Source organism: Mustela putorius, unplaced genomic scaffold (genome assembly GCF_011764305.1).
Source record: "Mustela putorius furo isolate JIRA1106 unplaced genomic scaffold, ASM1176430v1.1 tig00003942_pilon_pilon_pilon, whole genome shotgun sequence".
In the NCBI taxonomy this organism is placed as follows: Eukaryota; Metazoa; Chordata; class Mammalia; order Carnivora; family Mustelidae; genus Mustela; species Mustela putorius.
Window position 1 is genome coordinate 5,615,385 of NW_025422087.1, and position 17,303 is coordinate 5,632,687.

The following is a 17,303-nucleotide window of genomic DNA, read 5'->3' on the forward strand; positions in this document are numbered from 1 at the left end:
GGCCTGGGAGCGGAGGTCAGAAGTCAGCACCCGCCCCGCCCGCAGACCCCGGCCCCCCTCCCTGCCCCCAGCCGGGAGAGCCAGGAAGAGGGAGGCGCGGGGTCCCAGCGCGCGGCTGTTTGGTCCCCTCTCCCCCGGGGCCAGGCCCAGCACCCCCGGGCCATGCGTCCCCACCCCGGCCCCCGCGTTGTCGGCCTGGCCGGGGGCGGGCCCGGCCCCGGGTGTGGAGCAGCGGACCCGAGGGGGATGAGTAACTCTCGGCGGCAAGCAGGCGCGGCCGGCCGGGAGCGTGCCAAGTTCCAGCCCGACGCGAGCTCGGCCCGCAGCGTCCGGGGTCGTGCCCGAGGCCCGGGAGGGGCGGGCGGCCGCACCCAGGGCGGATAAAAGGGCGGCGCGGCGCGGGTCCTGCTTTCTCCACGCCGGGCCTGCGTCGCGCTGCTCGCGGGCGGGCACCTGACGCCGTAGCCGGGCGCGCGAGGCGTGTGGGCACCGCGGGCAGGGTCATGGCTGAGGAGGCGCGCGCGCCGGCCACTAGGCCGAGCCTGACCTCCATCTCGTCGGGGGAGCTGCGCAGCCTATGGACGTGCGACTGCGAGCTGGCCCTGCTGCCGCTGGCCCAGCTGCTGCGCCTGCAGCCCAGCGCCTTCCAGCTGCGCGGCGACCAGCTCGTGGTGCCTGGCCCCGGGGGACCCGCGGCGGCGCGCGGGGGCTTCAACGTCTTCGGCGACGGCCGCGTGCGCCTCGACGGGCAGTTCTATCGCCTCAGCAGCTACATCAAGAGGTGGGTGGCCTCGCCGGGTCCCCGCAGAGGCCTCCACCCTGCTGTCGTCCCCGGGAGCCTGGGGACCCCTCACTCCCTCTGAGTACCCCTTCCCGGACTCCTCTTCCCCTCTTCTGTGACACTTCTAGGTTTGCCTCATTTCTAACGTCACCTGGAGGTGCACAGCTCCCCCAGCCCTGGCCTTTTCTGCCCTTTGCCTTGGCATCTCTCAGCTGCCGCTTGAAGCCGCCGAAGAGGGCATCAGGGCAGGCGCGTGGTGTAGGGCTGGGTGGGAAGCTCGTAACTGGCGAGTGATTCTCCCTTTCTGGCTCCTTAACTGGGTCAGATGAGCTCAGATGGAGACACACCCTTCAGGGGGTATTTGCAGAGGAGACTCATGCCCTGGCTTTGGATTTGTGGGGAGGGGAGAGGCTGCTCAATTCTGTGTTCTCCTGGCTTCATTCAGGGAGGAGACCCCCTGGAAAAGCCGGCAAAAGTTCAAAGTCTTCCATCTTTGGCCTTAGTTTTCAAAAAGAAATAAACCATGGCTGAGAAAGGAACAAAGCCCGGTATGAAGTCCAAGCCAGGGCCATGTAGGCTGTGATGTGGGTAGGCGGATTCTGGGAAAATCGGTGCAATGAGTGTAGCTTCCAGGATCCTGGCCCAGAGTTGGGCCCAAACTTAATTTGATGGCGAGTGCCCAGGATGCTTAGCTGTTGTGGCCAAAGTGTCTGAAGCATTTCTTAGCAAACTTGCAGCCAGCAGGCTGCAGTCCATCTGAAACAGGCTTTGATCGTCATGGGATAGAGGAGGGAGCTTCATGCTTGATTCTACGTGGTCTCATGCCTTCCAGAGGTCATCCTGTACTTGCGCGTGTATGGGGGGGGGTGCTGGGGGCGGTGTCTTCCACTTGTGCTGCGGAACTGAGTTTCGGGAAACAGACAATGCGGTCTAGATCTTGAATCAGAGATGCCTAAGCTGGCCAGCTATGAAGATCTAAAGCCTTCACTACTGGGAATGACAGCAGCACTGTGGCACCTGGTGGGTGGAATGGAACCAGAAGGGCAAGCAAACAAAGTGAGGTATTTAAAATGCCTTCATCAAAGCTGCTGGGGAAAACGTTGCTTTTCCACGCAAAGATAGTAAGGGCTTTGAATGCCTGAAAACTGTTCTGCAGCAAGAATTTCTCCCTTTCTTAGTGAATTGAATATTTTAATCCATAAGCAGGGGATGATGGGAGGAACTGAGTTAGAAATCGTACTTGCAAAGATGAAAAAAAAAAAAAGGTAACCATTGTATTTGAGCACAGAGTATGAAAGATTAAAATGTCCAAAATTAATTGAAACCATAGGTTAGACTTTTGACAGAGCCAGTTCCCTCAGTCTTACCAAGCAGTGCGGCAAAATTTAAAATGATGTTGAAGTCTGGTTATTAAACCCTTGCTTTGAACACCTCCTACACAAAAGGCTATTAAGCAGCAGTGGTCTCCTGGCAGTTTAGAGTCCAAAATAAATAATGACCAGACCAGAATGCAGAGAGGTTGCAACAACAAGGTTCTCATTGTCCAAGCAGTTGAGGGAGGGCCTGTGGACCCTGGGACAGAGCAAGGAGTGTCTGAGAATAATTTGGGTGATCAAAGGAACTATCTGTGTTTCCCTCAGGGGACACGCTATGGCAGGGGAAGTAGATTTTTAGAGGTGGGTGTGCATCCTGAAAGACAAACCTGATCTAGATGGAGAGAGCCTTCTAGAAAGGGAGGGAAGACTGGGTTGTGGGCAGCAGTGAGAGGTTTTGTTTTCATAGAGCAGAAAGTGGGCACACAGTCAGAATGCAGACATCGAAGTTGCCTCCTCAGATCTGCCAAATTTACCCAGTTGTCTTTGGCTTTGGGGATAGCATACAGCTTCCTCTCTCAGAACATTGCTCCAAAGCAGTGATTCATTCCCTCCGTCCCTCCCCCCTTCTCCCTTCCTTCCTTCCTTCTATAAGCTTTGACCAGTTTTACTAAAGAAAAACTGCATGATTTACTTCTTACTCATCTGTTCTGCACGCTGAACGGCAGTTTTGGCCGACAGGACATAGTACTCTCTTCCCGACTTCCTCGAGGTCGGGCAGTGTTGTTCAGGATGATCAGTTTCAATCAGTTTTGCCTTGCCAACCATCACAGTCGGCTTGTACCCCAGCACGTACGTCCCACTTTTCATGTCCAGTCAGGACCTAGAGTTGATGGACTCCAGCAATGTAATTTTTCATCTTTTCTGGGGCTGCCCTATTCCTACCTTAGGTGTAGGATGGCCTCCAACCAAGAAGAGCTGCCAAGATGGCCAGGGAATGAGAAAGGCAAGCAATGGTTCTTAATCATTTTAGACTAATAGAGTTCCTGAGAATTTCTGTAAATCATCTCCCAGGAGGGGTGTGTGTGTGTGTGTGTGTGTGTGTGTGTAAGCTTGCATTTCCTTTCTGAGGCCTTGGAACCCTGCGCTGTGTCTTTCATGAGGTCCTTTCCTCAGGAAAACGTTTAGGGCTACTGACCCTAACATTCCTCTGATTCACTCATTCAGACAATAGAAGGATGACAACAAGAGGATGGCTCAACTTACTTGGGTGTGTCTTCTGACACTTGAACCTTTTTGAAATTTGTGCCCACTAAAGACAGCTGCGGGAAGCTGGAGTGGAGGGGGAGGTTTAAGGACTGGGGCTATAGAGCTCCTGAGAGCCTTCTTGAAAAATCTGTTCTAAATTAGGGGGGATGAATGGTAAAATCTTCCTTGTTATTATTATTTTTTTTTCTTTCAAGCTCAGAATTTCCATCTGTGTTGCGAACAAAACCTCCTTGGGCTACCAGGCGTAAATAACCACTAAACACACACTTTTTTATTTGTTTTTTTGTTTTTTCCTGTAACGTGATGCAGTGTCTTAGTGAGATTTAACGGCATGTGTTTGGCAAAGAGGAAGGCCATTCTTCTTTTCAGAGGTCCCTGAGCACGAGCGAGGCTGGTTGGGTGATAAACAGAAGTGTGTCGTAATAATGGAGGCCGCCGATGGTCACTTGGGCACCAGGAACAGCACAAAGTATTTCACAACTCTTACCTCGCAAAAGCTTGCATAGTTGGCACCATTGGTGTCTCCCCTTTTTTTTCCAGGTGAGGAAATTAGAACTTGGGGAGATCAAACAACTTACCTAATCCAGGGGCTGATGGGTCCTAGAACCAGGCCTTCCATGTCGCCTTGGCCCACTGTAAGCCTCTGCTCTCAGCCAGTTCCCGAAAAGCTGAAAGGATTCTGGCTTCCCGGAGACAGCAGCAGCTTTCTCCAGAGTCTCCTGATCTGGCAAATAAATAGCTGGGATTACAGCAGACAGTACATCTCTTACATAATCAGGCAAAAAGGGGAAGTAAATCTGGTGGCCTTGAGGAGGCCACTGGAAGCAGAGATGTGAACTGCTCCTGCCCATAGGCGACCAACTGTTAGATGGTGATGGGGACACCCATCTGGAGGTCAGCTACCTGGGGCAGGGGCTGCTGGGGGCAGTGGGGAGATGCATGGGCCCAGGTGGGGAGGAGTCAGGGCTGGAGCCTGGGAAGGTCTTGCCCCTACCTGCTCTAGGAAGTAGCGGGCTGTGTCTGTGGGCCCAGGCTAACGTCTCTGAGGCAACCCTGACTGGAAGCGTGAGGCCTAGATGCAACTGAGACTCCATTTGCTGTGTGCAGCCCTCGGGGGCTCCGTTGTGTCCTTGTGTCTGCTCCTTTGCCTTGATCTCCATGTCTGAGTCTCAGATTTGGCGACCTGCCCGGGGCCAACAGCCCCTCACTAGGATGTATAATGCTAGTGATGAAATCATCGTGTGTTGAGCTATGATTTGTATGAAATGACGTCTAGAATCGGTGTGGATGAACACGGGGGTCAGGACCAGATTGCCTTAGTTTGAATCCTGTTTCTGTAGACTTGGGAGATGTCTTAATCTCTGTGACTCCATCTCCTCAGTGTATGATGGAAATAATAGTACCTACAGTCTTATAGTGTTATTCAGAATTTAAATTCATAAGGTCCTTTAAGCAGTTACTGGCATGTACTGATCGCTGGACACCTGTTAGCCTGTAATATTATTAAGCAGTCCCATAAGCCAAGTGCCTCACACACATTATCCAATCTGTTAGCTTCCTGATGGAGTGCCTTTTGTTAGCCAGATTTTACAGGTGAGGAAACTAATCTCAGCAAAGCTAAAAAAAAAAATACAAAACTTGCTGGGGTCACAGAGCTAGAACTCAAACCCAGATCTGATGATTGAAAAGCCACGAGCCTTAACTGCCTTCTTTCCTCAGGAGTCTCGCTCTGGACCTCCAGCCACATGCTGGTCCCCTTCTTACTCTCAGCTCACCTGATCCTTGACAGATGGCCATCTGCAGGCCCAAGTGAGGCCACCCCACAGTCCCCGAGGCTTGGCTAATCCGGGACTCTTGCTGGGGATGCCTTCCTCCTGCTTTGGCCCACCCGATCGATCGTGGGACCTTTGGCCTGAAAGAACCATCACTCTTGTCTCTCTCAGCTCAGGAAATGGCTCTCAACTCCAAAGCCCTCCTGCTTTGCTTTTCCTTATTTAAATAACCAGAACATAAGTCAGTGTCGCTGGGATCCCTAAATGCAGAGAGCTCTGCATTTCTCTGAAATTTGTACGTTTGAGTCTTTAACTTGTTTGTAAGCCTCTTAATGGCAGGGACCACGTCTTCCATCAGTGCTTCTCAAACTTGAAATAAGCACACAGTTCTCCTGGGGAGCTTATTAAAACACAGTTTGTAAAAAATAAAAAATTAAAAAAAAAACAAAACAAAACACAGTTTGTAGGTTGAATAAGATGGGGGGAGGGGCCCAGGACTCCGCAGTCTCCTCAGCTCCTCCGTGATGCCACTGCTAATGGCCCAGTGATCATGCTTTCAGCAACAAGGTTTTACCAGTCTATCATCTTATATTTAAATGGTGCATTTTCTTATGTCTTCCTAATAGACTAGATGCTCCTCGGAAGCCAGGCTATTTCCTTTTGTTATTTTGTGTCCCCAGTGCCCCAGCACACGTGCTTCATGTTTATTGCTTGAATAAATGGAAGCATGAATACATCATTTCTGCCCCAGGATGGGGGGGGGGCATGTACTGAGCATCAATAATGAATGAATGAATGAATGAGTAGGTGAGCGTGTGTGTCCTTGATTCAAATCACCAGACAGTAGAGTGATAAATCAGAAAATTTTGCTTCTGTAACGTAGAGCTGGGGCAGAAGGAGGGAAGGAAGTGAGAGAAAAGGAGTCGTCAGACAGCTCAGGCTGAGGCCCCACATAAAGCTGTCATGTTAACACTGGAAACACAGCAGGTTCATCCTGCTTGCTCCCAGGGGCTGAGTGCTTTTGCTTAGTGTCACAGCAAAGGATCAGGAAAGCTATAAGCTATTTCTGGGCCTTCTACACAAGGACTATTCCACATGCGTTCCTCCTTTCCTGGGTTCCACTCTCCATATTTTTTTAAGTGAACACACACCCAGAGACACACGTGCACACACACATACACCTCCTCAGACAGAAGCCACGGGTTTGAATTCTCATTGGCCTCTGCACACTAAATTGCCAGAGCCGAGGGAAATTTGGAGCAGCTTTGCAGATTGTGCCAGAAGTGATGTGGAACCTGGAGGAACCTCCAGAGAAAGTAGGCATCTCAGAGGGGAATGATCTGATCTCTTAGACACTCTGGATTTGCTAGAAGCAAAAATACAGCGTTCTTTCTTGATCTCATCTTCCAGACATTGCCTTCGTTAAGCTTTGCGTTGGCCTTCCGAACTGAGAAAGGGAGGAAGAAATTGGAGCAAGGAAGGAGAAATTCTTGCTCGTGTATTTTTCAGATGCTCCTATTGTCCTTTCTCTGGGTCACTCAGATGAACACAGCCCTGTGTGTGTGTCACAAGTCTGTAGAACTTCACCTATGGCCAGCAGAGTTGGCTGGGATTAAAGACACTAACCATGTTTGTTGAGCAGCTACTATGGACCCAAGTACAAATGTCTTTATTACTTGTGCTGCCTTGAATCCTCTCCAGAAGGAGATCCTGTTATAGCCCTTCTACAGATGAAGACACAGGTTCAGGTGGGTGAATACATTCAAGGTCACAGTGAGTTGTGGTTCTGCAGCTGAGTTCATACAGTCAGTTGGGGCATGAATTAGATCTTCTTATTTCAAATCACTAAACATTGCATCCCATTGGTCTGCCTTTCAATCTCTGGATTGAAGCCAGACATAAGAAGTTTCAGCCTAGAAGCATTTTGGGGCCATGGTAAAAGCAATGAAGACATGAGAGTTTCAAAGAGCTGCCTCAAACCCTTTGCTTTTCATCCTTAATAACTTCGGCAAATATAATAAACATCCAGCACCCAAGAAGCAGTATTTGCATCAGTAATTCGGAAATCCACATGATTAAAGATGAAATAACTAGTCCCTAAAGTAGTCTGGTAAGGTTTATCTTAAAACAAAGCCAGTGATCCAATGTCAGATATTTAAATACCTAGGAGACTTCACAACCAGTCCTCGGTCTTTTTTGTATTTTAGAGACTTATGTATCCAAATTTTGTAACAGTGAATTCCAAAGGAATGCTTACATTTGTTAATTTCACTGGACTTTGAAGGGGTTTAACAATTGTACCGTCACTGGGAGGCTGGAAATGATGAATTAAGAAGGTATTTCTTATTTCTGACTGAGTTTAAATAGAGAGTTCATTAAGTAGGGATCTTGCTACAGTCTTGTCTGTAAATTCTGTTACAGAGCTCTCACATAAATAGCAGCATTTTCACACATCTGTGGCGTCGTGATAACTGACATGCTCTGTGGTGATGTTTACAGCCCCGTTAAGATCCTAAAACTGCCTCTAAATCATCAAAGGGAGATTAAATTATGTTGAGCATAGTTTTATTATTCAGGGCATCTTATTAAATTCAGACTCCAGAAAGGATGACTCATGTATAGGTTATGCATGAAACTCTGTGCGGCTATCTGGAGGGCCCTCCCCCACACCTCCCCTGGCCTGGTCCCTCTTCTCTGATCATGAGAAACAACAGCTCTTAGAGCCCCAAAGCATTCCACAAAACCTTCCACAGTATTCTAGGGAAAACTGACTATTTTCCCAATCAGTGGTCATTCTAAATTGAGATTTTCATCCTTTTCATGTAAGCTGTGGGTTCGTCAGTGTAAAATCGATGGTCCCTCCAACTGGATGCTGACTGCTCTCGAGGGCGGAGGCAAGTACTATGCTGTCATTTGCCTCATAAGCATAGTAACTGGGATGGCGGATTTTCCAGACACTGTATGTCCGTGCCGTGTACATGCCCTAGGGAATGACACTCAGACCGCGAATACTGAGAGAGCAGAGGAGTCACCCCAAGGAAAATAAGAATTGTTTAAGTGGCTATAAATTAACTCTGTGGTCTACAATTTAGGAGATAATGCAAATCGGCCTTGGATGGCTCACAGGGGCTGCCTGCCTCTGCCCCAGCACCAGGCATAGACCTTGTGGAGGTTTACTCCAGTCGGACTTGTCCTTTTCTTCTTCTGTGGTTCCAAGGGTGGTCTTCCTCCTCTCCTCCTCGGCACCTCTCCCTACACCCCTGCAACCACAGACCTCACTGACTCCGCAGCCTCTGCCAGACCACGCTTGCCTGCGCGTGGCAGGTCCTGGGCAGCTGAAGAGATGATGGCAGAAGGGCTGGGAGGACGCGGGGAACCCCTGTACTCCCACCCGCTATCCCAGCCCCACCTCACAGGCCCTGAGCCCCTCTGATGTGATAAAGCACGTGCAATGCCTGTCTGGTGCCCAGCACATTATCGGTGCCTGGCGAATGCTGTTGAATGAATGAAAGAATGAGAGCAAATGAACTCCGCACATGGTAATTCCCCTTTCTCCCTGCTTCTCTTTTCCTTCCTTTCTTTAGTGCCTTTTGGCTGTTGGCCAATTAGGACAAAAGAATGGGAACATTCCCTGCTGATAAGAAACACTAGGGCCTCTCTCTCTTTCGGGTGCCCCATCTCTCCCATTCTCGCTGGGTACTGTGGTGAGGTGCCTCAGGTGAGGATGAGGGCAGGAGCGGAACCACAGAAGGACCATACAAGATCCCTGGTCTGCATTATCTTCCACAGTCTGTTATCTTGTCATTTCTGCTGATCCCCACCCCTTACCCCAGACTCCAGCCCTCCTCACCCTACTCCTGAGTGCTAACACCTGCACACCCCTCCCTCCCCTGGGAACACAGCCTCTTCTCCACCCCAGGATGAGCCCCCTGGCCACCCCCAGTGCCTCGGGCATGGGAAACAGAGACTACATTAAAAGCCTGGCGAAATACAAGGCAGGAAGCGTTTCAGAGGCTCCATCAGGGGTCAGGTTTTAAAAGCTCTCGAAATCAGGTCTGACAATCCCAGGAAAAAAGATAATGATATAGATTTCTAAGAAACCAAGCTGGGAGACAGACAAGCCAAAGCTGTGTTTTTCTGCCTTGGGGGTAGGTATTCTCCCACGTGCTCGCAAACCATGCCCTGCCAGGTCTCGTGGGCCAGCCCCTCCGAGGGGGTTGTGGGAAGTGGGATGGGGCAGGAGGCTTAGAGGACCGCACGGTCGCAGCTCCCTGCAGCGGAGATCCCTCCAAGGCTGTGATTTTCTTGTCAGGCACCGGACAGACAACAAGCCAGAGAGAAACACTCGCGCTGTCTCCCCCCTTGACTAGATGCAAGGAGCTAACAGACGGCAGCACGGCAAAGGCAGCCCGCGCTGTCAGCCGGGGCAGCCATTCACTCTGTGCAGATGCACGCAGCTGTGCCTGTCAATGGGGAACCAGGTCTGTGTCGAAGAGGGATTGTGTGTGGCAGGCGCACCCTCCTGCCTGCTGGAGGCCACTCCACCTGCCGCGTCCACGTGCTCTGTGAGCTTGGGTGTGGATGGGAAATTAGCCATCTTCTTGAGGGAAGCCGATGTGTGTCTTCTTATCAACAAGGCAGGTAGAAAGGCTACTTGGAAAATTCGTAGAATAGGGAGAGGAAGCTGGCATGCTGGACGAGAGTCAAAATGCGAAGAAGTACTCCCCAGGCTGGAATAATGTATGAAAACCAAGGAGGCTAAATCGAATAGGGTCATGGGCTGAAGTCCAACATTAGTGTGGTCTTTTTTTTTTTTTTTTTTCCTTCATTGTGCAAAGCTCAGGACTACGGAGGTATGAATTAGTTCATAGGAATATTGGTTGATTGTGTAATCTCTGGAGGGGCTGGGATCTTGTCTTGGGATTAAAGAAGGGAAGAGAGGGCAGGAGAAGAAAAGGAAAATGTCAGACCCCCCAGTTTGGCAAGATGACTGAAGACCCAGTTTATCTCACTCGAGTGTAATTCTTCTTCAATCTGGAGAGACACAGAGCTCTTATTGCTTTGAATTAACTCTTCTAGCCCCAAAGATAGATGGTACTGGCCATCGTCTGGTGAGGACTTCCCCTGAGAGCCAAGCACTGGGGCCAGGCCACCCCAAAGACCACAGCCACCTTGTTGTGTCTTGATCTCTCATCTGACGAGGGAGGGGTTTTATTTATATGGCACAAAATATGACTGCCTCCACAGGACACATTTTAGGGGACTTCCCTCATGAGATCTGTGAATGTGACAGGCGCCTGTCCAGGACATCCTCTTCTTGACCTAGACAGAGGGGGTATATTACATTTGCAATGATCTCTGCTTTCTTCATAGATATGTGGAACTGACCAACTACTGCGATTATAAAGATTACAGGGAAACTATACTGAGCAAACCAATGATGTTCTTTGTTAATGTACTGACCAAAAAGGACACCTCAAAAGGTAGGTATGTAAATACTTTTGGTTGGGTTCTGCCTCTTGGGGCTGTGGGCTGTGTCACGCTAATGATGTAGAAGTTGTGCATGATCCAAGCAGGTGAGTGTCAGCTGTGACAAGGGTTGGAGCGAGAAGCAGTCTGGAGTGTTAGACCATCTCAAGCACGGTACTAGACTGCAGAACCTCTAAGTGACCTGAGGGCAGAAGCCATCTATCTCAGAATTTGTCTTAACTTCCTGTCTAGGCAGGAAGTGCTGTCGGTTCCGAGGCTGCAGGGTTTGAAAAAACGGCTGGGATGATAGTGATGATCTGTAATATTGTGCATCACATACCAAATGCTTACGCATGTGAGGCATGCTCTCGTGTCACTAATTGACACAACCCTGTAGGGCTTTCATCCAAATGGGAACATTTTTGAGCATGAAAGTAGGCACTTTTAATTATGCTGGGACTGACCCAGCATAGGTCATAGGACTGACCCCTATAAACAGGCACTGACCCAGGGGAACTAGGATGCTTAGTCATCCTACCTATGAGGTGCTTATACCCGTTTTATAGATAAGGAAACTAAAGTAAAGAAATAAATAGCAATTGTAGATGCTTTTATGTTTTATGCTATGGCCTTCAAATTTCAATTTCAGGGTTATCTCTTTATTGTTTCTTCTAAGAAATCAGATGAACTGCCAACATCTCTATTAACTCTAGCTCCAATATAAAAATATCTCTGTTTTCCCTTCTTCCTGCTCAGTGTTATGTGGAGAAAGTCACGGGCATCGTGCTTTGTGATAGAGGCAGAATTTCTTAATTCTCCTAAATAGCATTCTTAAACGGAGTCCAAGGTAATAAGAAAGGATCTACAAATTCCAAATAGACTTTCTCAAACATTCATTCTCATTCAGATTCGTGGAGCTGATTCTCTGTTCATTTCATTCAGAATCATTCAGATTCTCTGCTCACTTGATGATTCAGTCACAATGCTCTCTCAGCAGGAGGGGCTGGCAACAGAACACAAGGTAACAAGCCGCGCTTGTTAGAGCATCTGAGCCCCTGATGTTCTTTGGCTTGATGATGACCGGAAACCCCGAGAGTTCTCCAGGAATGTAATTCACAGACATATCAAGTACACCTCCCGCATGGATTTCGCAGGAGGAATCTTAAGAAAGATTAAGAGACCTCTCCATTTTAGCATTTTAATGAAAGTGCAGGGAATGGTACAGGAGGTATTTGTGGATATACGAGTGGCCTACAAAAGGTACAGAGTTGTATTACAGCCCTTGTGGAAGGAGGTACAGAAACCCAGTGTTGTGTAATTGTGAGGAAAGCCATGAACTAAAGAGCTTCTATGATACAGAAGCTTAAGATGGTCAAGTTTAAATTATGAAAATTACAAGTTAAGGTAACATGTCTAAGCTTGCTTCTAAACTGCACTTTTGTGCAAAATAGAAAAAAGCCACCAGTGGCTCAACACAATTTAATAATTCTTTGCAGATGTTTGTTGTAACAACTATACAAATAGACAAAATAGTCGTCCAAGAACGTCGATGGCATCCTCTCGAGTTGTGCCATGCACAGCCTGACAACCAGTACAGTTGTGAAGTGTGGTAGCCCTTAGTATCTAATGAACCTAAAGATCTTAGTTTGGTTTGTGAAATTGTGTTAATTCGAGGTATCAAATAGCTTGCTTGCTTTGTTTATCTCTGATCTCAGAGAGGACATATTTAAAGGCCCCCCCCCCAAAATGGTAATTTGAGAGAAAGGAAATAGAGGTAGAAAAAACAAGATGAATAATGCAAAAGTTAGCTCAAAATATATTCCTCAGGAGTGTAAGACTCATTATTGGTGGACCACAGGTCTGGTTCTCAAAGCCAAGGCAAAATATTCAGTTCTCAAAATCACATAATATCTGGTCCACGGCCTTTAGACAGAGAGTGACCACCTATGTTAGATGTCTGTCTAGAAAAAAACGCTTGACTAATAAAGGCCATGAAGCTTGATTCTGGGGACTGGTAAAGTTAAGAAACCGATAGTTTGTAATACTTCAAATTTTCCTCATGAGCAAGCAACCTTCCCTTTGCTTAGATTGTATAGAATCATATAGAATTAGAAATAAGGAATTAAAAAAAAAGAAAGAAAATCAAAACACAACCATCAACAACAAAACAGCTGTCTGCTAGGGCAGTGACCTGGTATTATTTAAACAATAGAAAGGACTTCTGCTGGGGACTGTGTTGGGGTGGGGCGTGGAGGGGACTCAAGTCTCAGATTGTCTTGATCCTTCAGACCCTAGACTAGCCCCTTGCATGCCAGGTCTTTGGGGAAGGATGGGGAGAGATGGGTGATGGGAGGAGAAGGCACGGAGCAGCCTCCTTCTTTGCACTTGGCTGATGTTCTGCTTTGCACATGAGGAAATGCTGGTGAGAGCCAAGTCTATTTAACTGTCCGGCAAGGCTGTTATGACTTGAGCCCTCCATGCTGGACACACGCCCTGGGACTCCGTTCTCATCTGTGATCATTCGGGAGACAAAGTTAGGGGAGCTGATTTTCTAACTGGCTGTCACAGTTTCCCAAAGCTTCCTTCACATCTACAGAATTCTCAGGAACATTTGTAGAAATCTTGGTTAGGCTTTGGCAGTGAGGGTCTGAGGGAGCTTCGAGGGAAATTACAAGTGAATAAAATCTCCCAATAAGGTGGAAATCACTGCTGCATCGAATGCTAAGAAGTATGTTTATATCACCCATGCACACTTCTATTTGAATTCTGCTTCCTGATTTCTAGAAAGAACATATGCATTTCTTGTGAACACAAGGCACCCCAAAATAAGAAGACAGATAGAGCAAGGGATGGACATGGTAATCTCCTCAGTGATTGGAGAAAGCTACCGACTTCAGGTAAGCCTTGGTCAGTCTGAACCCAGGGCTGCTAACTACATAGAAAGGGGTCTGTGCAGGTCATACAAGGCCTAGTCCCTAGAGCCTAATTATCACCAGACTCATAGGTTTTCTATTGTTTCATTATCACTACCAATAAAATGAGTTTGGTTTCTAGCAACTGATCTAGAAATAATAAATGTCAATCTGACCACGTAGTTCATGGGCTTCGGCTAGCTGGGATGAAAATGCCAAGGTCTGTTTTAAAAAATGAAAGTCAGCCGTTTAAATAGATCTGTCATAATGAAAAAGAAAAAGAAAAAAGGGGTGTGGCATCTTGGATATTTGGGCCGTTGTTAATTCAATGGTATAAGTCTATAGTACTATATAATTCTGTAATATAACATTATAGTTATATCCATGACATTAATTAAATGCTTCTCTCTCTTTCAGTTTGACTTTCAAGAGGCGGTAAAAAATTTTTTCCCTCCAGGAAATGAGGTGGTTAACGGAGAAAATTTGAGCTTTGTATATGAATTCAAAGCTGATGCATTATTTGATTTCTTCTATTGGTTTGGGCTCAGCAATTCCACTGTAAAGGTGAAAGGAAAAGTTCTGAATCTGTCAAGTACAAGTCCAGAAAAGAAGGAGACAATTAAATTATTTCTGGAAAAAATGAGCGAGCCTTTAATCCGAAGGAGCAGTTTCTCTGACCGAAAATTCAGTGTAACTTCCAGAGGTATGTTAAAAATTCTCAAGTACCTGAGGAAGGTAGTTGAATAAAAGGGTAGAATAATATGGGAGTGGAGAGTCAATTAGCTGAAAAAGAAGGGCCTCTTGATAAAGGGGTAACAGAATATCACATCATTCAGAAAGTAAGCAGCGAAAAATATTTACTACCAAGAAGAAATATGACTTTTCTTTTTAGCTTCCTTAAAGTTTTCTGAAATAGCAGTTAGAGTGTGCAGCATACCCAGAATGTAATTTTAAAATATACTATTCATTGGAATATATAGTACTGCTCATTTAAATATGAACAATAATTTGAATATTGGGAAAAATGATGCTTTCCTGATGTGCACATTCAAGGCAACACATGGTGTCAGCTGGGGGAGATCTGTATATGATCAAGATATCTATCTTTAGAATATTTGAAAGGGTTCTCCAGAATTTATAAGACCACAGAAGAACAAATCTTGAGAATGCTTAACATAACAGATCTTAATCTATATTCGAAAATCCAGTGCCTCCTCCCTAGGAGCTGGTGAGACTTTTCAGTCTGCTTTCGGCTAAGGCAGAAGACATCCATCAAGTCTTGTCTGGATGTGTCTTCTGCTGGGTCCTTTCTCCTGTCCCCCGCTAGTCGGGGCTGGAAAGCAACGTTCTTGAACCATGACTCTCGCGGCGAAATGCAAGGAGAAAAGACACAGACAAGCAAAATCATATCCATCTCTATGAGGCTGCAGTTTAAAAAATGTTCAGATGTAAAAAACAGAGTCTTTATTAATTACATTTAATGAAAGTTGCTTTCTTCCAATGTTTATAGCAAAAATGCTTACTTCTAAGTATTTCTTGTTTTGGAAGGAGCCCCATCCCCCCATTCAGCGCATGCTCATGCTCACCCTCCTACTCCTTCCTCTTTCTCCTCTTCTCCATGCCCCCTCTGTCTCTCTCCCCCTCTTCCTCCTTCATTGTTCACCGCGGGTGGCCCAGCCCAGATGCATCTGTTGCCCTGGCCTCTACTGACCCTCTGCCCTGGTGAATCAGCCCAGCTCTGTCCACTTGGTCAAAACAGACCTTGGTCCAAGGTGACTAGGCCCTAGTTGTGGGCCTTTTGTCACAAGTGAGCAAACTCTCTGCGTGTCTACTTCGGCCTGCGGTAAAGCACGTGGACCATAACGAGCTGGTAGACAAACAGCCAGAAAAAACTGTTCATCTTTCTGAATTTTTCCGAGAAAGTCAGGAGTCTCCACTAACCATTGAAATGGTGATGTTGGGGGCACCTGGGTGGCTCAGTGGGTTAAGCCTCTGCCTTCGGCTCGGGTCACGATCCCAGGGTCTTGGGATGGAGCCCCGCATCCTGGGATGGAGACCGGCATCAGGCTCTCTGCTCAGCAGGGGGCCCGCTTCCCTTTCTCTCTCTGCCTGCCTCTCTGCCTATTTGTGATCTCTGTCTGTCAAATAAATAAATAAAATCTTAAAAAAAAAAAAAAAGAAAGAAATGGTGACAATAATGCTGTGTGAGTTTTAAGGCACTGCTGTTTTTTAATGTTGCTGTTTTTCCAGTGATGATAGTCGTGTGCCTTATTACTCTTCTCAGGTTCAATAGATGAAGTTTTCAACTGCAATCTGTCACCGAGATCATCGCTGACGGAGGCCCTTTTGGCAGAATTGCCATTTCCGAGCGTTTTGGAATCGGAAGAGACACCCGACCAGTTTATCTGACTGGACTGAACGTGTTGTGGTCGCTGCTACCTGCCAGGCCCGTGCAAGGACAGAAGGCCGAGGAGAGGCGAGAGGCAATGGGAGGCGGACACTTCCACCTGCTTTTCCACCCCTCTGCTCCCACAGAAGGCCTCTGCCTTCCATTTCCTGGGTGATGCCTTGGCAGGCCCGATGCAGCTGACTTCAGAAAAGGAGGGCTTTGGCCCCATGGCCCAAAGGGGTGTCCTCTCCTTTTAACACTTCTCCAAAAGGGCAGAGGGAGCAGCAGAGTCCCACCACCCTGAATGCTTTGCTTAGTGTCCCGGCTTCCTGGGAGCTCCCCTGGCGGACTTTGAGTGTTAACTCTCCACGCTGCGCTACGTTACTCAGTCCCTCTGCTTGGGACCTACTTGTCTGAACCCAAACCCAGCAAGCAGGTGGTTAGCAATGCTATTATCTTGCAAACGTGGCTGGCAAAAAGCCTAGGACATCTTTTGCTGGAAGACAAAGAGGTTTCTCATCCTTAGGAGGAACATTCTAGGTAAGGGGTACAGAGGATTGGCCAGTTTGAAAGGACAGTAACCTTGCCACCCACTGCCTGAAATTTGAGCTCCCTTGCAGGTCTCTCTCATCAAAGTGGCCCGTGTAGAAAGAGGCCAGGTGATGTTGTGTCAAACAGTGACAGGGGAAGGATAATGTACAGGGCAGCGTACTCTATTGGAAGCTCATTAAGTCAGTTGGGTCCTTTAAATAAGCTTTCAGCTATCCTAACACTAAAAGCAAAATACAAGAAAGCTGTAACATTATCATAATACATTGTTACATCAATACATTTTTCATCTCATAGCTACAATGGAGTTCTTCAAAAAGAAAAAAAATTCTATTTACATATAAAAACCTGCATGAAAGAATCACTACATATGCTTATAATGAGGAAGATTTATGGGTCCTGAGTATAATTTTTCTATCCTTTTTTAAACTTCCTGTATTATCCATTTTGATAGCACTACTGATTGTCCCTTCGTGTATATTGATATGTTGGGTAATCTGTTTGTGCAATTAAAACTTTTCTTAGCATTCAACATGGAATCAATTAAATTTGTGACCAAGTGTGTATGTATGTGTGATTTTTCTGTGCTTTGCAGGTGGTATATTTTATATACCAATAAGAATTGTGGTATTCACAGCTCCTTGCTCAAGAAGAGCTTTTTGAAGAACAGGTCTCTGAAGCATTTGGAAGAATGAAAAAGACTTTGATACTGATCTTTCACAAAAGGGAAAAAAGTTCCTTAATAACAGAAGAGGCTAAACATTTGTTATTCAACTCAGTGCAAAATGAAGAATGTTCACAATAAAATAAGTTTTATATCAATGCAAACAAACCTTAAGTGGATATCAA

The 17,303-nt window shown here is 47.0% G+C and overlaps 1 protein-coding gene across 1 annotated transcript; it reads left to right on the forward strand.

The window, feature by feature from the left end:
- The first annotated feature begins 264 nt into the window (after positions 1 to 264).
- MEDAG (mesenteric estrogen dependent adipogenesis) lies at positions 265 to 17,018 on the forward strand. Its single transcript, XM_004774807.3, has 5 exons — positions 265 to 781; positions 10,509 to 10,618; positions 13,389 to 13,501; positions 13,934 to 14,219; positions 15,801 to 17,018. The coding sequence occupies exons 1-5, from the start codon at positions 504 to 506 to the stop codon at positions 15,923 to 15,925; spliced, it is 912 nt and encodes a 303-aa protein (XP_004774864.1). The 5' UTR covers positions 265 to 503; the 3' UTR covers positions 15,926 to 17,018.
- Positions 17,019 to 17,303: the final 285 nt, after the last annotated feature.

Coding starts and splice junctions, on each gene's coding strand:
- MEDAG (XM_004774807.3), top strand. CDS start 504: ATGGCTGAGGAGGCGCGCGCGCCGGCCACTAGGCCGAGCCTGACCTCC. Junction 782..10,508: donor CTCAGCAGCTACATCAAGAG/GTGGGTGGCCTC, acceptor CTTTCTTCATAG/ATATGTGGAACTGACCAACT. Junction 14,220..15,800: donor ATTCAGTGTAACTTCCAGAG/GTATGTTAAAAA, acceptor TACTCTTCTCAG/GTTCAATAGATGAAGTTTTC.